This window comes from Leptidea sinapis, chromosome 19 (assembly GCF_905404315.1).
Source record: "Leptidea sinapis chromosome 19, ilLepSina1.1, whole genome shotgun sequence".
Classification (NCBI taxonomy): Eukaryota; Metazoa; Arthropoda; class Insecta; order Lepidoptera; family Pieridae; genus Leptidea; species Leptidea sinapis.
Genome location: NC_066283.1, coordinates 873,863 through 897,231, shown reverse-complemented (window position 1 = coordinate 897,231; position 23,369 = coordinate 873,863). Strand labels below are relative to the sequence as shown.

The 23,369-nt window shown below is 36.2% G+C and overlaps 1 protein-coding gene across 2 annotated transcripts in view; it reads left to right on the top strand.

Moving 5' to 3' along the window:
• Positions 1-23,369, top strand: part of LOC126969851 (kielin/chordin-like protein) — a 41,647-nt gene that overhangs the window by 2,444 nt on the left and 15,834 nt on the right. For both annotated transcript variants that reach the window (XM_050815427.1, XM_050815426.1), the window contains exons 2-7: positions 13,545-13,604; positions 15,267-15,431; positions 17,257-17,367; positions 19,548-19,685; positions 20,009-20,119; positions 20,760-20,809. In XM_050815427.1, the coding sequence (XP_050671384.1) occupies positions 13,545-13,604; positions 15,267-15,431; positions 17,257-17,367; positions 19,548-19,685; positions 20,009-20,119; positions 20,760-20,809 (635 nt within the window). The remainder of the gene's footprint in view (positions 1-13,544; positions 13,605-15,266; positions 15,432-17,256; positions 17,368-19,547; positions 19,686-20,008; positions 20,120-20,759; positions 20,810-23,369) is intronic.

The window sequence follows — 23,369 nt, the reverse complement described above, 5'->3', positions numbered from 1 at the left end:
TGAAATGTACTGACTGATACTCAGGCAAAGATTCTAAAATATATTTTTTAGCCTCGTTTACAATGGCAACATAATATATAAATTGCTTTTCAAGAGTAAATTAAATAAAAAATAATTGGTGTAAAACTATATACGTGGTCACTCTAAAAGTTTTGCGTAACTTAAAAAAAACAATGTATAACATTGTTTTCCAAAATATTGTTCACCAAAATATTATGTTTATTGCTTTTCAAAATACCATTCTTTGCATTTTAAACATTTTTTCATGCGATCGAACCATTTTTTAAAACAGGAGGACCACAAGTCTGAAGGCATGTTTTCTACGTGCTGATTGAATGCTATCGCTGCCTCTTCGGAGTTGGTAAAAGTGAAACCTCTCATCAAGTCTTTGATTTTGGGGAAAATACAGAAATCACAGGGTGCTAGGTCGGGGCTATGTGCACGATGGGTGACGAGTTGTACTTTTTCAGAAGCTAAAAATGACGTAGTTTTGTTGGCCGTGTGTGAAGCGTTGTCATGATGTAGGAGAACGCGGCTCCTTTTGGTCGTCTTTCGGGATTTTTTTAACACCCTGGGTAAACAAATGAGAGAATACCACTCGGCATTAACACTCTTTTGATCTTCAAGTGGAATTGTGCAGATGTGACCCGTAGCTGAGAAAAAAATGCGATATTTTTTTACATACGTTTCCCGCCTGCCTCACTTATATTGGCCTGTTCTCATTTTCAAACACCCATTCACATGATTGCTGTTTTTTTCGGGTTCTAAACAATAAATCTACGTTTCGTCTCCTCTGAAAATGTCATAAACAGCATTAGAATGTTCGTGGTCGTGCTTCATTATCATCTGTGAGCATCATTTCACGCGAGTCCGCTTCTGTTTCACCTTCAGTTCATGAGGGATCCAACGACAACAAAGTTTCCGAACTCTCAATTCTTCGCGTTGAATTTTCTAAATTTGGCTCATACCAACAGTCCTCGAATTGTCTCATAGGTAATCCGCGGGTTTTCTTGAATTAGCCGCTTAACAGTAGCCAATTATTTTCGTTGACGGCAGCTGAAGACCGCCCTTCACCAAATTCGTCATGCTGAGAAACCTCTCTCAAATTCAGCAAACCATCGCCTCACGGTTTTCAAGCAAGACCTTGCTTGTGGGCAAGTGGGGGTCCTTGCACTATCTGCTGCACTCAATCTAATCTGAATGTGTACCCGTATGCTATTAAGGTATACATTGTCTTGATTATCGTTTAGATACTTAAGTATATAGCTTTGGAGACCTGAATTCTAAATAGGATTAGGCAATTTTTAAGGAGTGCCCTATAATAAAGAACCGTTATAAGCTTACCTGCGTGTGTCTGTTAATATATATTTCGCAGACTCGCGACGAAACATCAAATAAAAATAAAGAGGGACGTATTTGTTGACAAACACATTCTATTCCGACATAAGTACCTAGGTCTTATCCGATTTAAATGATTTTCGATATTTTTGAATTTAACAATTCTTAAAAAGAAAACCTGTCATGTAGCAGCCAAGTTAACGAACAACAGGCTAAGTGCGAGTCGGGTTCACACAAGAAGGGTTCCGTAACACACGATTTAATAACACACATGATTTTTCAATACTTTTGTAAAGAAAACATTTTCTCATTGAACAAGTCTTTAGGTGCCTGAAATGAAACTAAGCCGTCACGCACGGCTCTGTAACGATTGTTCGGGTAAAGTCGGCTGGAAGGGCGCGATTTTTGAGAGAAAAATTTACCAAATTGATATAAGTATTCATAAATACGATATTACCTACTTATTATTATGAGTATAAGAACAAAACATAACTATATTTCGTATTATTAATGAGATCTAGGTGAAGAATTTATTCACTTGTATCGTGTTGGTTATAATACAAACTGACTTGCTTGGTATTCGCCAACTTGTCATCAGTGTTATTGCCGGTAATAGTACTGCCACGTTAATAGTATTGTCAAAGTTCAGCTGACTGTTACAGTCGAACAGACGCACAACGGGGCTTCGGTACGAGTGTACCCGATTACCTTAAAATACTTACTATATCCACGAGAAGAAGTCGAGGGTCTCTATATGTAACCCGAAAAGTGGAATCACACTTTTTCCGAGTGATATATAGTTATATATACACCCACGAGTCGAAAGTAGGTATGTAATGAGTCGCGAGCAGTATCCTCTCGCGGACGTGTTTCATCCTCGAACCAACTACTTAAGCGTTGTCACCTTCAAATAAGCCTTAAACTCAACTTTAATCGCTTCAAAATTTAAGCACATAGAGTTTGCTTTCTATACCGGATATTGTCATGTAATTTGGGGTGGTTTGTCATAATCGCCACGCTTCGCAGGCCGGTTGGCGTTCGCATTTAATGGTTGAGCTCTTTCGGAAAGATGCTGGCCATCTGGAAGACGCAGTATTGGTTGGTCCCCCACAAAATGGACCGATGATCTGGTCAAGTTCGCCGAAAGAGCTTGGATAAGGGCAGCGCAAAACCCATTGTCATGGAGATCTTTGGGAGCGGCCTTTGTCCAACAGAGGAGAGGATGTCTTCCGGCTGAAATGATGATGAAGATGATAACTGAATAATAATGTTAATATTCCTGGAAATTCGGCTACTATTTTGAAATACAGAGAATTCCTGAATATACCATTATAGAGATACTATAGCTTAAGTCGGGCTTCACGCACGCAGGGTATTATTGAAATCAGTCTACAACATGGTTAGCCATCAAAAAACAAGAAATAAATAGTGTAAATTGTCAAACTAACGGACAAAGATATGTTTTGTTTTATATTACCAAGCTGAGACAAATTTGAGTCCACTCACGTGGTAGGGCGTAACTAGTAGCGGTATTTAATTTCATAATATATCAATACAATGTATATTCTGTTTATGTTTAGTGTACAAGAGTGTGGTTAGGTCGTGACCACGTCCCATCAATTGACCCGAAAGCACATTGGTCCTCACGGGTATTTAATTATCTTGAGCACGCGTTTTATTAATGACCATCAGCCGCTTTACCCTTCTTCCTAACTATAAACAGTAAAAAACAACTACCGATTTCAAACATACATTGAGAACAAGATTTCTAACTTAAAAAGAAAGTTATGGTAAAAATGTAAGCAACTTCTACATGATCAAAGCATTTGCCCTGTACCTACTGCACAGGGCAAAGAGCGTCCAATGTTCTGCCGCCTGGGATAGTATTGCTCACGATTCACTTCACTCCAGGTCCTCTCAATAGGATTCGTTTCTGTAGAGAGGTCTGGTCGCCAGGTGAGCTTATTGTGGCCACGTTTCCGTTATGGATTCCAATTTAGGGCTTTCCTAAGAATGTGATCAGAACCCTTCGGAGTGTGTGGCCGGTCTAGCTCCAATTTCAACATTTGATCTGCTGTTTCATTGGTATCTCATTTGATTGAGTCAGTATACACCCAGAATACGGCGAAGACAGTCAAATTTAGAGGTTTGAAGTTGGAGTAAGATGATAAGACAAATGGAAGTGCTCGTCATCCGATGCTAAGTGATCACCGCCGTCCACACTCTTGTGGGATTGTCAGGAAGGTGGACACGCTCAGTGCATCCATCTTTGGTCCTACTACTCCATAAAAAGACAAGGTGGGAGGCCTTTGCACCGGATGCCGGCTAGATTATGGGTACCACAACGGCGCCTATTTCTACCGTGAAGCAGTAATGTGTAAGCATTACTGTGTTTCGTTCTGAAGGGCGCCGTAGCTAGTGAAATTACTGGGCAAATGAGACAATGACAACTTATGTCTCAAGGAGACAAGCGCAGTTGTAGTGCCGTTCAGAATTTTTGGTTTCCTCAATAATCCTGAGCGGCACTGCATTGTAATGGGCAGGTCTTATCAATTACCATCAGCTGAACGTCCTGCTAGTCTCGTCCCTTATTTTCATTAAAAAAAAAAAGATATTGTCCATACGAACTACTGGCAGGTAACTCCTTGGCTTATAACACAAGTCTTACAAATTTATTCAAAGTTGCAAAGAGCCAAAAGGATTTTATTTTTAATGTTAATGAACCGACACTGATTTGATACAACAAAATATAATAAACTGGTTTAGAGCCCGGTCACAGACATCGGATCGAACATATTAACATATCGAATACATTTATAAGAACCACAGTACAAAAAACAATATGTCATAATTATTGCAAAAAAATCTTTCTATTAATACGTGAAGCAAAAACATACTTTCTAGTTTTAAAATATACTGCACGCTTACGTAAAGAGCATTATTTTAAAAAGTTCATCTTTTTTATTAAATCTACACTAATTTAATGTGAAACTAAAATGTTTGGATGTTTTTAATTCAATCACGCTATAACTGCTGAAAGGATTAAATGAAGTTTTACATTCTTACACATTGTTTATTAGCTGAATTACCGCCTTTTTATTATTGCAATGTGAACGCGGAACAAGCTGCGGATAAAATCACTATACTTAGTCTGGCCATAAATAGTGTTACAATTAAAAATTAACGATATATTACATTTGAATTTGGAATCTGTCATTTTAATATAATTGTTCATTGAGTTTTCTCATTTTGGCGCCAATGCATTGTACAAAATTAAAATGGAGTGGGGTGATATAGAGAACCGAATCGCTGTGATTGCATTACACAGAGTAGGTATGGAGCCAAATGCAATTTTATAAGTCTCGATACGCTTGGTATTATTAAAATGTTTGTGTACCAGGCTATTAATAGGTACAATAAGACCTCCCCTGTTTGTGACACAAAAAGATCTGGCCGTCCATGTAGTGTTCGTACGAAAAAGGTGGTCATAGCAGTAAGGACAAGAATTTGAAGAAATCCTATAAGAAAGCAAAACATGTTCCTCCTTATTCATAATGGACCGCTAACTTTAAACAGCCGCTAAGGAGTGTTTTTTCTCATTCTGACTTAGGTCAATAGAAGAAGACAGAGCTCACTCTGTTTAATTCTCAAATTAGCAATGCTTTAAGTTAGCAGACTATTATGAATAAGGGGGTTAATCTCGGTACATGAAGATAGCACCTAGAACCATGTAGCGAATTTTAAAAGATGACTTAGGACCTGCAGCCTATAAGAGACGTGCTCGTCATTTCTTAATTGATAATTTTAAAAAGAATAGGGTGGTAAAATCGTAACAACTACTGGAGGGGTACGCACAGAAATTTTCGTTTAAGGATATTATTTTTTTTACAATTGAACAACATCTTAACACACAAAAGGAACCTATTTATGCTCAAAGCTCTAAAGAAGCTTCCCAATTAGTCGACAGAGTGCAACGAAGGCACTATCCGACTTTAGTGATGGTTTGGTACCCCACCATTAGCTATGAAGGAGTGACTGAGACATACTTCTGTGAAAAAGGTATCAAAACATCGGCACAAGTGTATCAAGATACCATTCATGAGAAGGTAGTGAAGCCTTAACAACACCATGTTCAATAATCAAGAATGATACATCCAGCAAATCCCGGTGCCGGGTCTTAAAGTTCGTTCTACGCAGTCTTGGTTGGAAACTAACGTTTCGGACTTCATCAGAGCTAAAGGCAGGCCGTCGTCTAGTGCCTTAATCCGCTGGATTATGATTTATGGTCAGTTGTAGAGAAAACTGCTAGCTGTAAACGCTATGATAATTTTGAGGTCCTAATTCAATCCGTATGATTGGCAGTGAAGAATTTTCCCATGGAAAGAGTGCGTGCTTCTATTGATAACTGGCCTCAACGTTTAAAGGACTGTATTGCAACCACTTCGAATAAGCTTTTTATATTTTAAATTGTTTTACATTTATGTATTAAACTAACACAGTAAACTAATAAAAGTAATAAATGTTATTTGCAATATAATTTTTTTTTCTTTGCTTCCGTATTTATGGCAAGACTAGATAAAATAATGCTGATGCAGACTGTAAATTAAATTATTCATATTTTGTTTTACATTTGTACTTATAGAGCTATTTAAACAAGTTAAAATAATAAAAATAACTCGATCTCATATTTGTTCTTCGCCAGAGTTAGCACGCAATCTGCCTATTTTGTATGTAAGTATAAATTATTTTTAGAAGTCAAATGTGAATTGATTGATTGAAGTCATTGTGTTATGTTGTATAATATACCTATAGTTGTATAGTTAGTCAGGTATTTATGTTAAATTTTAATAGGTTATTGACATTTTAAGAAAAAGGTATTAAAAAGTCACAAAAGTAACAGGTTATTATTAGATTTGATAACGTAACGAAGCTAAAAACAAAAAAGGTTAATCAAAAATTTGTAAAAATAGGCGACGAGACCAGCTGCCCTGCCTATTATAATGCCGTGCTGCTCAGGATTCTTGCAGAACCCAAAAATTCTGAGCGGCACTACAATTGCGCTCGTAGCCCTGAGCCGTAGGCCTAGAGACATAAAATTTTAAGTCTCATTTGCCCAGTAATTTCACTAGCTACGGCGCCCTTCAGACCGAAATACAGTAATGTTTACACAATGCTTCACGGTAGAAATAGGCGTCGTTGTGGTACCGATAATCTAGCCGGCATCCTGTGCAAAGGAGCCTCCCACTGGTACCTAATTTAGCGTTCACACCTAGATCAAGTAACAGATGAAATAAGATCTGGGTTCTAGAATATAATATTTAACTAGTTCATTTTGTGGTGCTAAACTGCCGTTTAGCACCACAAAATGAACTAGCTATCATTAGCAAATAACAACTACTACCTACTTTGGACGACCTCTGTGGTCGGTTTATATTTATTTTATTTTATGTAAAATTTACTTTTCTGTGTATTGAAATAAACAGTTTCTTCATACCGGTAATGTTAGGCCTAATTTCAGAGTTCAAACAAAGCAAAATTACTGGCATTTATCCTCATAAACATCAAAAGAAATTCCTGAGCATAATAAAAGTTTTATTACGAACAACCGGATGAATGAAATTTTGTGTAATTTCAGGAATTTCAGAGCAACAAACAGCTTAAAGTAGAATTTATTGAGAAGTAATAGAGCTTAAATTAGATTCTTACAGTGAGGTTAAATTACGTTATAGTATTGACAGTTGTCAATGTCAAACTAATATTTTATTTCATACTAGCTTAGTTCTACCCGCGACTACGTGCGCGTGGCATAGTTACTTTGACCAGCATTTTCTTTAGAATACTTTGCAAAAAATAATAATAATAACTCAAACTGCTGCGGTTAACTATAAATTACTTATTTAATACATTTTTATAAACTACTTTATTTTGTTTTTCCATTCTTTTCTAAATCACCACATACATCACCACCACACATAGCCACGCCACATATATTTTCCGATGAGATAAACAATTTTTTCTGAACGTACCCCTCTGTAACTTTTAAGCGTTCTAGTTTTGTATCAAATATAATCAAAATCGGATTCGCATCTAAGCGTGAAAGCGTGTCTTTGTTTGGACTTCTATACGAACTTTCATCTCCTATTTCAGCCCCACACAGGTCTATATTTCAAAAACCCTAGAAGAAATATTTATTTATTTCTTAAAAAGTACCCAAATACAAAGTTTCATGGTGTGATATTCGATAGTGACGAACTTCTATCCCCTATTTCTACCCCTCCATACCTTTTTTTCAGAATGGAATGCTTTCTACTCTTATGAAGCTCATTTTATTCCCGCTGGTTACACATCTGGCTTGACTGATAATACAAATACAAAGGATTGTTGGCAAACAGGTCAAACAGACAATATTACAGACTTTATAATATAATAGTAAATAGTTTAGCGTAGTCTTATATTACCACAAACAGTAATACATTGATACTCGTGGCACGCGTCGCGCCAGCTAACTGTAAACCTGGCAGGACTCGCGCGGTGACTCTACAACACGGAACTCGTTTGTATTTCTAAGTTGCTATTTACTAACTGTACTCTTGTGACATTGTTGAATCCACGCAGTATTAATTCCTGGCTACTCTGGTCAAGTGTGAGTCGGACGAAAAGTCCCGCACCGTAAATAAATATATTGTTTAATTTGGAAGACGTCTACAGCTGGAAAAAGCCTCCCCTAAAGATTTCCACGACGATCGGTCCTGCGCTGCGTCCATCTTCGTATCCGGCGAACTTGAACAGATCGTCGGTCCATCTTGTGGGGGGCCTACCAACACTACGTCTTCCGGCACGTGGTCGCCATTCGAGTACTTAAATGCCCTAACGGCCATCTGTCCGTCGAACTATGTACCTTGCCCACTGCCACTTTCGCAATCATTCAGGCTATGTCGGTAACTTTGTTTATTCTACGGAATTCCTTATTTCTGATTCAATCTCGCAGTGAAACCTCGAGCATAGCCCATTGCCCTCTAAGCAACCATGAGCTTTCTTATCAGGCCCATACCATAGCTACCACGACTTAGTACAGTAAGTCATCACTTGCAACACACACTGGTTGATAACCTTCGTGTTGGTAGGCCACACTGCGTCTTCTGGTGGTCGCCATTCAAGCACTTTACTGCCCCAACGGCCGTCGAACTATGTGCCCTGCCCACTGCCACTACAGTTTCGCAATCATTTGGGCTATGTCGGTAACTTTGGTTCTCCTACGGATCTCCTCGTTTGTGATTTGATCTCACAGGAACACTCCGAGCATAGCCCTCTCCGTCGATATGTTCACCAGTTTGCTTTTCATTATCTATATGTTGTTACATCGTCAACAGTAAGACGGAAGAGCAATGGGACGCTTGTTGGCACAGGTGGGGCACTACCAAGACGCCCGCTGCTGGTGGATAGCAGTGGTGTACGAGATATGTTCGCGTTGTGGCCGTCCCCAGTGATACTATCGATGTTACCAGCGCGTCTCACACGTAACATGTTAATTCTCAAGTTTTACGAACGTAGCACGTGTCACTTCCCACGGGTTAACATCTTGCTAGTCTCGTAGAACGCGGCATCAAGCAGCGTCGCCCGCTGAACAATCTGTTAGCCTCACAAGCCACGACGTGGCCGGTCTGGACGACCGATCACACGGCACGTGCTGCAGCGATGAGAGCACACCACCACCAGGTAGTTCGCCCGTGAGATGGACTCACTATTATTATCTTGGTACTATTTATTTTTTATGAAAATACGGGACAAGACGAGCAGGACATTCAGCTGATGGTAATTGATACGCCTTGCCCATTACAATGCAGAGCCGCTCAGGATTCTTGATAAGCCCAAAAATTCTGAGTGGCACTCCAATTGCGCTCGTCACCCTGAGACATAAGATATTGAGTCTCATTTGCCCAGTAATTTCACCAGTTACGGCGCCCTTCTGAGCGAAACACAGTAATGCTTACTCATTACTGCTTCACGGCAGAAATAGACGCCGTTGTGGTATCCATAATCTAGCCGGCATCCTGTCCAAAGGAGCCTCCCACTGGTACTAAGACTACAAGTGACGAAGAGTTATTGAGGAGCGAGCCACAGCCCCTGAGACAACAAATGTCAAGATTGTACGACTAGAAAGAATAAGTAACTACTCACTTTAACAGGATTTTTAATAGAAAAAGTATGTAGACACGTTACGGACGTACGTACACGTTAGTTTCTTTGGTAAACAAAAATAACTCAAAAACTTTTATATAGAATGGCTTGTCTACACATGTCTTCGCCTTATTCTTGCAATGTCACCACTGCATGAGTAGTTAAACATATTTTATATACTTTGAATACTCAAACGTCAATAGAAGTGTGGCGACTTGGTTACCATACACTAGGTAACTGACCCGTAGTTATGTATTGACGGTGTCACTTGCTAAATGAACATGTTGAATAAAGCCATCACTTCGCACTATACTATAGATAATAGAGATAGCGCGCAAAAGGTAAGAGAAAATAAAAAGAATAATATAACTTACAAGGATATGTGTTAATAATCTTCATCTCTATTACGAATTAATCTTAAAGTACTGGAATTCCCACAGAGCTAGGTATAATGCTATCATTATATTGGACGTGACATTAATTAAATATAAATGTTATTGAGACAACTGAACCGGTTCTTGTTATTGTGTTTTCTGAGAACTTCTTGCACATCCTTCTAGTTCAATCATAATATTACCTACATTTCATCGGTCATCGTTTTTTAACCGATTTAAAAAAATGAGGAGGTTCTCAATTCGTCGGTATGTTTTTTATGTTTGTTATCTCAATACTTTCGACTGGGTGAACCGATTTTGATAATTATTTTTTTATTTTAAGCTGGTGCTTCCCGTGTGGCCCCATTGTAATTCGGTCCAGACCTGATAATGGCAACCATGAGAAAACCATAAAAGTCTTAAATTTGCTATAAGTATGAGCGCGACAAATTTACGAATAATATCGCGCCAACCGATTTCGATAATTGGTTTTTTGTTGGAAAAGATATATTTCCGTGTCCTCTCGTCTCTCGCTTCCCCGCGTCGCGCGTGCGAATCAAGCACATCTCACCTATAACTATGTATGTTATTACAAACCTACCTTGGCTGACATCGATTCCAAAAATAACAATAATCGTTTCTAGAATTAGATTGTATAAAAATACGCATTTATTTTTATTATTTTTAGGGCATATTATAGATCTATTGTTTTGGAATAGTGTGTTTGAAGTCGGTTACTTTTTTGTTATTTTTTTTTAACTAAACTACCAACTAACTTGTAAATATCAATGTTAAGAATTGATGTAAAGACTAAACAGCTATTCAAGTCTGTTAGACAGATTTTATTAACTGCAAAATGGAGGGCTAATTCAGACTACAGAAAAGATATTCTCTTGTTATTTGGTTAAACTCTTGTAGCAGGCTTCGTCTTGTCCGCTTAAAGGTCTTTACCTCAGGCGGCGTCGTGGGGCGGTTCCTTCTCTTCTCTTGAGTGGGCACTACCTGCGGTAATGCTCGCATATTATTATTATTATCTTTATTCATTTACAGACGCAGTATATGTATACTGTACTCAATAACTGTTGTGGTTTCTTTTATAAATTTACATTTATTTAACGTAGTTACTGTTAGTCAATGAGTATTTTTGTTGGATCGCTTTATAAAAATTATAATAGAAACAATTGTTAAAACGATTTAAAACAGTGCCAACGAGTTCCTTGCCACTTCATCTCATTAAGGCTCAAGTGGTGCTAAGATCCAAAATGGTGGTGAATGGTAAGAGGTGTGATGAGACATTCACAAGTGTTAATATTCGACCTAAACGAACAAGATGACTCTGGCTGCCACACAGATGCTGTGTTTGTTTGTTACTTGTAGCTTACTGCTAATCCTCAGTCCGTCAAAACATTGAATACAGAAAGAAAAAAACAAATGAAAATTGCATAAGAAATGGATGATCATAATGATATTTTCCGCTCGATCAGGGATTAATTCTTTATTAATTAATCACGCACATAACACACGCTTGAGTCTTTTGTGGATTATAAAGAGAACACAATTTACTTCACCCCATTCTGCGATCTCCATAGAAGAGGCCTAGATAGAAAATTCAACCTCCTATACAAATAATTGTATGGAAGAGCTGGGGTTTCTCTTCGACGTCATCTTTTCATTGTAATTGGGATATGGAATCAATGTAAAGGGCCAGTTAAGGGCCTGCTGGTATGTGCCCCACGAGGAGTATTCATCCCGAAGAATGCACCTGGGTAGCGAAAGAGAAACGAAAATGGGTGTAATATTATTGTAAAAAAATATCATATGAAATTTATAAAATATATTAAATAAAGTAAAAAACATAATATGAAAATCCTTTTGTGAATCATTCGCGATTGATGTTGCAAAATGGAAGCGGACGTTTTTATAATTCTCATAATAAAGAGTATCATTGTAGTACGTAATTAATTGTAAGTCATTAGGAAGCTGAATGGAGCTGTTATCAGCGGCTTATCAAAGGTCACGAGTTTACTAAAAGTGGCTTGGACAACGTAATAATGTGAAGTACCTACTACGAGACGCATGTCATGTCTCCAATCATTATCTTCAATCATTAATTACTTTGTCGAATTAATGACATACTACGTTTCAATCAAGTTTTTTTCCGATAAATGTGTCAGGTTTGATAGCAAGTTGGTTGATTCAGACACTTTCAGAGTAGTGGATCTATTTGCTATCCTAGAAATTCCTGTACCTATGGCATTAAATACTACTTCATCATCTTCGAATCTCTCTCTGTCCCTTTTAAAATATAATCCTTGAAATAGAACTACTGTCCGGTAAAAGAAGACCTATGATTTTTCCGGGCGAATGACTCGCCTTAAATATCTTAGGGCCTTATATTTATTCCTGGACTAAATTCTAGTATTTCATTTTATTTGAAACGAGCGTCTAATAACGTCACTTTGAGAGGTGAGATTTTTTGTATTCTTATGAGCAGGACGTGTCCCTCACCGTCAGACGAATGACATGATCGTCGCGCGTCATAAATATAAAAAAGTAAACTATATCATATAAAAACGGATGTAACTCAACTTATTGGTAATTGAATGTTAAAAAAAAAAGTTCAAGACGTCTTATTAATCTAAAAACCTGAAGCTACTTAATCAGTTTTATCGTGTTTATACTATATAAAGCAATGATATCTACCTTATTTTATTATAATATACAAAAATATCTGCCTTTGTGGATGTAAAATATTTGAGGTAATTTGGTCGAATAACGGTGCGGTTCGGTTTTCAAGGAAATTTCTTCTAAGTACAATTAAACTAACTATATGCGGTGTTTCGAGGACGATAGGGGCGCACCTACAAAAAAAAGCACGTACCCTTTTTTAAGGCCAACAATGCCCCTGTGATTCCTCTATGAATAAAAAATACAAACCACCGATTCAAAATACATTATTGAATGAAAAAAGTGTTATTTTTAAATAATTTTCTCACTACTGAGACAATATACAAAATTGTTTTGTACCTAAATTTATTCACATAATATGAAGTGTTGACTCGTTATGTGGCTCTACAATAATTTTATTAAGTAACCGAGCATCATGTGAACCTTACCTTAAATAATTTAAGATGGAAATAATCGTAATACATACAATGAACACATCGCAATTCCATCAGTTAATTGAATCGTTGATTGGTTATGTAACATTGTTTAGCTTGTATTTTGACATTCCAGCCAAAGATACCTCATGAGGGGTAATTATGGAACCAATTGTTTCCCGCTATTAATAGAACTGCAATAATTGCGAAGGTTAAAGGGCAATTTGATGATTGACCGCGTCGAACAACCGTCGGCGTTGCCCGAAATGTGTCACATGTATTTTTACCGCCATTTTGTATTTCAGGCGGGAAAAGTAGTAGCAAAGAGAACATAATATTAGCGTAACTAAAACGAAAAAGAGAGTTGCCATAAAAATTAGCAGACTTAAAATTTATAGTTTTCTTATTAACTTTAATGAATGATTTCTCAATATTTATTTTATACTTGGTATTAATTTATGTGGGAGTTGGGACAGACTTTAAATAGCACAATCGAACTTTTAAATGAAAAGTTAGCTTATTAATTCTAATGTAATGTATGTTTTTTTTTCAGTATTAAAATGCGCAGCTGACACAAAAGATGCCAGTTGCATGGCAGAAAGTATAGAGAAAGGTATGCATTTACATTTCCATTTTCAAATTAGTTTAACATGTGAAACATCCAGATCTTAGGAATTCATTTTAATCTATAACAGTATGATTGTGTTTATATTATCAACTATCACTTAGACTTTTTCTGTAGATAATGAAATCGTTTTTGGGTTTGAAATGATTTTTATTTTTTCTACATAACACCTAAGTGATTGTGGGCCGGGCGCTAGCCTTGCTAAGGCTTAGTACCTTAAACCAATAAAAACATATTGAAGTGAAACTTCGTTGGAATCCTTGTGATTTGAAACTTGATGAAACGAAAAACGAGAGGATAGAGGCGTAGTTGCCAGTTATTAATTATTAAACTATTATTTTGGCCGCCGCGCAAAATTATGATATGGATATCGTATCCGAGGTTCTCGAGGGTGCAGAGTACGAATTTGGGAACATTTCTTAAATCTAATATGGCCGCCACTCAAAATTATGATTTCAACAATGTGGATATGGTATCCGAGGTTATCGAGGGTGCAGAGAACGAATTTGGCATTATTTTTTAAATCCAAGATGGCCGCTGCGCAAAATTATGATTTCAACAATATGGATATCGTATCCGAGGTTTTCGATCAGAGAACAAATTTGGGATCATTTTATAAATCCGAGATGGCCGCCGCTCAAAAATATTTTTAGGGCTATACGAATGCGTGGTGGTTATAATGATAACTCTAATGCCAAACAACTGAAAGGCATCTTTCGGAAATTGTTGTGCCACATGGAACTTAAATCTTTGAAATCTGTGTGCTAACGAACACGAAACACTTGTAAATGTCAGTATTTTGATGTGTTCTTCTTCATTGCATAATATTAATACAACTGCTCCATTTTCACGGACTTATGATGCAAATGAGAATGGAAGTGACAATTATATATATATTTTTTTTATGGAAAAGGAGGACAAACGAGCATACGAGAGTCACCTGGTGTTAAATGATCAACGCCGCCCACATTCTCTTGCAACGCCAGAGAAATGAAATCACAGGAGCGCTGCCGGCCTTTAAGGAAGGTTTATGCGCTTATTTGAAGGTACCTATGTCGCATTGTTCCGGAAACTCCGAACAAGGAAGCTCATTCCTTATATATTAATATTATAGATAACTTACAAGAAAATGGGGGCATAATGTTCCGTTAACAGTTAATACATAGTTGGATATAAAGCTGGTTTTGCGGTGAAATCTTTATGTTACCATTTAAAATGCATCGGTTGCGTCGACTTCTCAACTGTGAACAGTAAGTTTAAGTACCGCAAATTACTAAGCAGACGACATGGAGGTGGAATAATATATGCCTCAACGATGTAAGGTTTGTAAAGCTGCAGAATTTGTAATATAATTACTTACATTAAAATATTTAATAATTTTTTACTTACATTTATCCTTATTACTCTCTAACCATCTGAAGCTGTCGTAGCCTACCCCTGATTAAAAATGTTCATTGAAAATGATGAAATTTGAATTGTTTTCAATAATCCTAATTCTTTTTTATATTTTTTTTATATACACAGCTTACATGAAGCGACTGTTTATTTTTTCAATATTTTTCAATGAGTATTTTTAATCAGGAAATTTTCAGAAGTTTCATTTCTAACGCGTATGAGTTGGACACACACATATTTTGTTATTTTTTCCAGAACCCATAAAGTCCTCTCCAGTGTCCAAAAATGAAGTTGTCCGGTTAGAGTTAGCAGAGTGTGCCCCCGGGTCAGAGTGGGAGAGCAACTGTCACAGATGTCGCTGTGACGAAATGGGCCGGGCCCAGTGTACTCGTATGGAAACATGTGAAAAAGGCACTTATGGTAAATTTTATTTAGAATTTTTGTTATCTTAGAAGTCTCGTGGTTTATGGGACTAATCTAAGAAAAAAATATGGGGCTTTGTAAAAATATATGATTTATATCGGGAACCCTTCAAAATGTATGTATAAAATAATATAGCACTTTTAGTACTTTCAATAGCAAATCAAGCATTTGTATTGAGAAAAAATTATATGTGGATTTATCAAGAAAAGCGAAAATAACCTTTGGAAATTTTCATTCATAAGAAATAGATGGTTGGCTAAAAACAGTAATGCGGCTTGAATCCTCCAAGTTAAAAACGTTCTTATTAAAATAAATAAATTAAATTAAATGTGTTTTGTCACGGTCTTCATAACTGTCCACTAACGGCCGTTTTCAATAACGTATCTCTAGTTACGGATACATCGCTGTCATATTTTACGGCTGTTCCCAATATTCAGTCTATCTCTTACTTGAGATAAAAATCTTAACTACCGTTGACTTTTCTGTCCCAATAAACTTATCGACGGTAACTCACCTTATCCGTGGACGCTGTCTGTCAATGGGACGACGTATAGCTTACCAGCGATTTAAAGTTTGCATGGAAATTGCAATTCATGCGATAAGTCATTCTTATTGGGACAGCTTCAGATTATTGACAGCTAATTACTGACAGTAGAAGGTAGTTATTGCAAATAAATTTTTGTGATATGGCGTGTGGCTGGTAGTAATTTATCTCTATCTGTAGATAGTATATTGAGAACGGCCGTAAATGACAAGATCTTTTCTATCCATAGTTATGTCTAATATAGTTATAGTCCAATGCTTTATGTCGATAGGTTATTGAAATGTAAGTAAGCGTAAAAGGATAGATTTGTCTACCTCTAGTAACTTAAACTAGGGATAGACAGGTTATTCAAAACGGCCGTTAAGAGAAAGAACACACTATAAGGTTTGAAGGATTGAAACAGTTGTTTGCTAACAATTTACATTATTTATTAAGCGAGATGTTTCGCTGTCTTCCCATTACTTGTACATACTTTTTACTAGTACCAACTATCGACAAAATACATTCCTTTGGCGAGCAATTAATAATTGTCTGTGGATAATATAATCGATCTTTTCAGACTAATTTTATGTCAGCTAGGAGCATGTTAAGCCGGCATTTCTTTAATCAGTATTAAGGTACTGTGTTAAAAGTAGTAATGTAATGACACTGAATCCTTACTTGTATTTTAACTGTTTTAATTCTGTAATTATTTTAAACTAGCTGATGCCCGCGTTCAATTGTATCAAAATTGGTCCAGCCAGTTGCGCGTGAAGAATAAACAAACATACACCACACCCTCATAAACTTTCACCATTATAATATAAATGTTATAAGCAATTATACTATACATTATGTTATATTAATATTTGTAACCCCTACAATTTTTGTGCCGCACGCATGAATACCTCGCAGATTGCAGATTTATTTCTACTTACTAACACTTATCGTATTAGTTTGGATAATTCACACTATAGATTCATAAAATATAGCCTATGTGTTATTCTGATGTATAAGCTATAATACTGTAAAGTTTCATTAAAGTCCATTCAGTAGTTTCTGAGTTAAAGAGCAACAAATATACACCCAGACATTCTTACAAACTTTCGCATATATAATATTAGTAGGATTGTGCATTGTATTATAGTTGTTTACTCTAGTGTTTATTTTTATTGTTGAATTTAATTATTCTGTCACTACGGGTGGAGACCAATAATTGGCTCACAGTTATGTAAATTAACATATAAGATACCTTATAGCTGTTGGTCTTCCTAATAAATAAATAAAATATATTTTCAGATGATCCGATAAAGTGCAAACCCAATACAAAATTTAATAGAGATTGCAATACCTGCATATGCCTTGAAAGCGGTCTTGGTCTTTGTACGCTGAAAGCTTGCCCTACGATAAGTAAGTATCTCTTTATAAATTAAAAATAATAACTGCTGTTCATTGATTTGATGAAACGGTTTGCTTTCTTTTTGTCTGCCTCAAGATGGAGGTTTTTTTTAATGAAAATAAGGGACGAGACGGGCAAGACGTTCAGTTGATGCGTCCTGCCCATAACAATGCAGTGCCGCTAAGGATTCTGGAAAAACATAAAAATTCTGAGCGGCAATACAATTGCGCTCATTACCTTATTTGCCCTGTAATTTCACTAGCTACGGCGCCCTTCACACTGTAACACTATAATGCTTACACATTACTGCTTCACGGTAGAAATCGGCGCCGTTGTGGTACACATAATCTAGGCGGCATCCTGTGCCATGGAGCCTTGCACTGTTGAAGGTGGAGGTGGTTTAAAATATCAAAAAATTGGAAAAAAAAATCAAAGGACCACATTATCTCTGGTACTACTGGTCCGATTTGAATGATTCTTTCAGTGTTGGGTAGTCCATTTATCGAGGAAGGCTATAGGCTATGTTTTTTTTTTCAAAATTAGGGATCCGAAATAAAATTGCTATTTTGTAACACAAGGTGTAAAATCGATAACCTATTTTTGCGTGCGCTGCAAAAACTATTGACAATAGAACAAAATGATGTACAGGCTATAATATAGGCAATATTTTATTACTTATAAAACTATCGCGTGAATTATACTTTATATGGCAAAACAACGTTTGCCGGGTCAGCTAGTGAAAATTAAAAAGATTGAAAATGGTAGTTATTTAATGGAAATAAGATAACTTGCGAGCGATTGACAGTATATAAGATAGTTCTGCGGTAACTTCGTGTTTCCATGGTTAAAATTAAATTGAAGGCATTCTGCTTCAGTCCGTTGTATATAATATCTTTATTGAATGCAAAGCCATTAATTTTGATGTATTACTATTGATGGTAAGTGGAACCAAATGCTTACTTAATCTGAATTTCTCGTGATGAAAATGCAAAAAACGAAAAACAACAGGACAATCTCTGTAAAAAAAAAAAAAATATTTGTTTAAAGAAAACGTTGTTTAGCACTTAGCAGGTACTCAGTCTGCAGTAGTCAAATAAGTAGTTTATCTTTTTTAATTAATAGGTTTTTTTTAAAAATAGGTTTAATTTATAATTTGCACTTACATTTTTATTTCTTCTTTTTCTTGTAGCCATATTATTAGTTTTATTTTTTTCTTTTTGAATAGCAATTAATATACGTAAGTATGTGGTGTATTTTTGTAATTTTATATACAACATAATTGTCATATATTTTACAACAACAAATCTAAACTTAAGATGTAGAAAATTTTATTGTATACTATATATAGCTGACCCAACAGATGTTGTATTGCCATATGTAAAGTAATTTAAAAAAAATCAATAATTAATATTTTTGGGGTATAAACAATTGATGACGACCGATTCTCAGACCTACCAAATATATCGTACAATATTTATCGCACTACATAATATAAAAATCGCAACACAAAAATAGGTGTTGATCGTAGACGGGTGAAAATATGAACTTTTATGTATTTTTTATGCTGAATCATAATACAATAAAAATAAATTTTTTTGTCAAAATAATAAAGAAAAATTATTTAGGGGTCACCCCTATGATTTAGGGATATGAAAAATAGATGTTGGCCGATCCTCAGACCTACCCGATATGCACACAAAATTTCATAGAACTCGGTTTAGCCGTTTCGGAGGAGTTTGGTAACAAACACCGGGACACGAGAATTTTATATATAAGATGATGTGGTGTATTTTAATGACACGAATTTGGGTGTCGTTTTGCGCGCGTACTTGTCCCTAATGCACCAAAAGAAGTCTAACTTCAAAAGTTGATTATTATTGACTCCTTATCTTAGTGTTAACTTTAAGATGCTACGACTATAGAATTTGTACTCTTACGCTTAAACCCTGAATAATTTTTAATCTTGTAAATTATTAATTTTACTCGAATGATGACTGTATGTGATACAAATCTCGCAGTGAAGAAATTTAGTTGCAGATCTCAAATAATCGCAATTTTTCAGGTCTTTTTTTAGTATATTCCGTGTATTAAGCAATTTGTAAATTTGTCATGTTAATTTTTATATTTTGAATAGATATAAAAACTTGTCTGTTAATGGTAGATGTAAAAATATATGTATTAAATATTTCAGCTAGAAATAAATCGAAACTGTTGCCTGGAAGAGAATGCTTGCCAGGCACAAGTTGGACTAATAGATGCAACAAATGTGTATGTTCTCAGGAAGGATATGCAAACTGTAGTAAAAATGAGTGTCCCGGGCAAGAAAACGGTAAGTTCTATCCGGCTCGAAGGACCAAATGTTCTCGGTAGTTCTTTAACATTTGTAAAGTAGATTTTTTCTGGTGTATTCAATATTATTGTAATAAATTATAAGGTCAGACTGAGACATATCCCTTTCCTTTTTGACGAATCTAGGAATTTGAGATTATATTTTTACGTAATTTATTTAAAATAAGTACTCGCGTAAATGCTTTTGACTGTTTTGCGCTCTCACTGTTAATTATTATCTGTTATTTCGGAGAAATTTGAAAAATCAGTAATAATTCTGCTACATTAGTAGAAATTAACACTATAATATCGTGTTTATTTTAGAGGCAGAAGTCCAATGTGCTGCAGAATCCACATGGTTGAACGACTGCAATACATGCTGGTGCTCTGATGGAAGGGTCATGTGTACTAAAATAGGGTGTTCGTTTTCTGTCAGTGAGTATAAATAATTCCTCCTTGGTCTCAGTTTTGCACAGATGTATGAGAACTCGGTATCATATAGTGTCTATTTAAATCATAGCAATAAGCTCCGTAGCTACCGATCGGTGGCAGATCACAGCCCTGGTTCGATGCGTCAGTAAAAGCAGCATCTGACTCCAAAAAACAGGCGTTTCGAACATAGGTTGCTGCGCTGGGCTCAAAGGATCTGATCTGCAAACTTCTAAAGAGTAAATATAACCCCATCATTTTTTATCAACAACTGTCGGCCGGCGATCTTCTGGTAAGCTTCAGCACGGACTAGAGTGGCGGCTATCGAAAGCAAGGGAGAAGGCCTGTCAGTTGGTCTGAATATAGCGAAGGCCGACCATCGTGTATGGCATAAGGCACTATTCTCAAAATTTCTTCATTTGGGCTTCCCGAGAGCTTGTGCAAGTGAAGTGAAGTTGGCGTAGTACAAGAAATTTTGGTATAACCTGAGGCCAGTTAGAACTCTAGACTTCCCCAAGGCTGTGTACTAACTAAACTGTTTGTACAATAAGTGACTTTTAAATCTAATTTTTAAATAAACATTTAGATTTAACATAAATTTAAAATTGAGTATAGATCGCTCATGTATTCTATGTTTCAATTTCAGTTGACACACATCCTAAGCTGCAATCTCGGCTTAGTCTAGAGCAAAAATCGGTAAGCAATTTAAATTGATTTACCTAATAACTTACCTACTGTTTCATCAACATCAACTAGCACATTTCTTGCTTACCACTCGGATCCGAATGGGCTAGGGCTATAATAGCGGCCCCTCTCACTCGTATCCGAGCAAGCGTCCCGTTCATATTGTAGTAGTCAGTATACCGTTTGAGGCGAGACAACGTTGCTTTGCGCGACCAATCCTTCAATATAGTCAACTTACGAAAACGAGTATATATTTATCCATATTTTCAAACATTCATAATATGTACTTAATCAAAATTCGCCTTAAAAAGTTTTGCTTCCCAGCTATTACTTTTTATTTATTTTGTAGACAGTGAATTTGCTAGCCAACACACATTTGTAAAAAATTTGCGTGATAAGATAGGGACAGTCCGGCGATATTGGTGACTTTTCATCCAGACGTACATTTCAAAAGTCACTCACCAAAGGTATCGCCAGCCGCCCCCGCCAGGTACCGGCGACCTGACTACTGCATCTGACGCAGACGTTAATATTCAATTTCAGTTTTTGTTAGAACTGGACTTGTCTCCTCATATTATTTATAAATCAGCCATTGCCCTTAAGGTAGGGAGTATGCTTTAGACCTGAAGGTCCCTGAGTCGTATCGATTTGAGAAAAGTGCAGCGGGTAATTGATTCCACAAAGTGTCTGTGCGATGCAGGAGCTGGATGGTTCACCGCTAGCTTGCAAGAGGTTCCGAATAAAGGAAATAACGTGAAGAATTATAACTTTATATTTAATTTAAACTTAATATTAGTTTTTACAACAATAATTACGATCAGGGGCGTGCACTGGTTTTTTTTAGCAAGGTAGGCACTGTAGATCTAACTAGTCTTAGTAGAGCTTTGGAAGATGCAATCTGGGGATTACCGTCAGTACCAGATAAACCACACAGCAAGGGTAGCAATTGCAACGGGTCCCACACGAAAGGGGGCCCCGCATATTTAAACCCAATCATCTCAAACTGAGCATACTTCTTTTAGTTAAACTTATTAAGTCGTTGGTATATTAAATTTACTTAATGTCATAAAAACGTGAAACTTTCCAACTTTTCCTACTAAGACAATCGTCACAAACTCGGTAACAGACTATTTCCAATATAGAACAAGGGCTCGTTCAAAGAATTTGCTAGGGGCCCCGGGTTTGCTTAATCCGGCATTGCTTAACGTAGGTATTTAATAACTAGCGTAAGGAACCATTTTAAAAGTGGGCGTTCAATAGAAGTTTGGTTGTAAATTACGGAACCAATTAAACTAACTTTATCACTATATTTATATAGGTTCATAACGACGTAGGCACTGCCTTATTGCCTATGTGATATGCACGCCCCTGATTACCATGTGTGTGACGTACGCATACATTTTCATTATCCTTAGTTCGTCAAGTACTTTATTACTTCATTGCAGTAACATTATATTTACTAATTGTTCACCACTAATTATTTGTATTGTGCCCAGCACCCATTTGATAACTTTATAACACATAAATATATTAAATTAAAAAATGATACTTTAATAGTAAGACGTTTTTGTAACTGAATTAAATATATCTGATAAATATTAATATCCAGTTCAAATTATAATGTATTTTCTTCAATAATCATCGATCATATCAAACTCTGATTCAAATAATTATTTTAACCCATAGTTTCTACTTTCTAATGCTGGTGATGGCATTTAGTACACTGTGTTTGTTCATTTGTGAATAATATTATTAAATGTGGTTCAGGTGTTTGCAAGGTAAGTACCAATTTTATATATTTAAATTTCAATATTTTTTATTATAAAACGCGTCAATATATTAAATATTTTTTCGAAAAAACTATTCATTGAATGTCTGTTTGCTAATGTTAATTTCACGCTAATGCCAGAAACGGCTTCACCGTAATTGCGCGGCCAAAGAACACAAAGCCCACGTGTTTAAAATAAAAATCATCTTACTATATATTTTTGCTTTCTTCTATACGATGCTACATTCAGTTAGTATAAAGTTTTACTAGTTGTTCATAGAGGTGTATAATACAAACTACGTGGCAACATCTACAACTATTAACCGAATTACGAAAACCGGTATTAAGAGAGAGATGGAGAAGATTAAGATAGAGAAAATATTTTTGCGCTGTGCCTTTTGCTAGTTGTCACAAGATGGCGTTAACAGCCTGCAACATGTTTATTACTCTTAAAATAGAAATAAGCAGTCAATGCAATTTTCTAGTCTGCCGCAGACATCATTTCTATGGCCTTCTCGAACGCTGTTTCACAACTGAACGCATTTTCTGGCGGCGAAAACCGGATCCCTTTCATTTGATTTTTTATTTTAGGGTATAAAAAGAAGTCCCACGATGCTAGATCAGAACTGTAACTTAACTACCGACGTTGTACAAGGCCTGTCAAAGCAGAGAGAATGACCACATTAATGACGAATTGGAGTTGTAGGAAAAGGCCACGTATGACCGCAGCGTTAATTTATATTTTCAATTTTACCCATATCTGGTAAAATAAAAATCGAAAAAGTGACTTATTTTTTACATGAA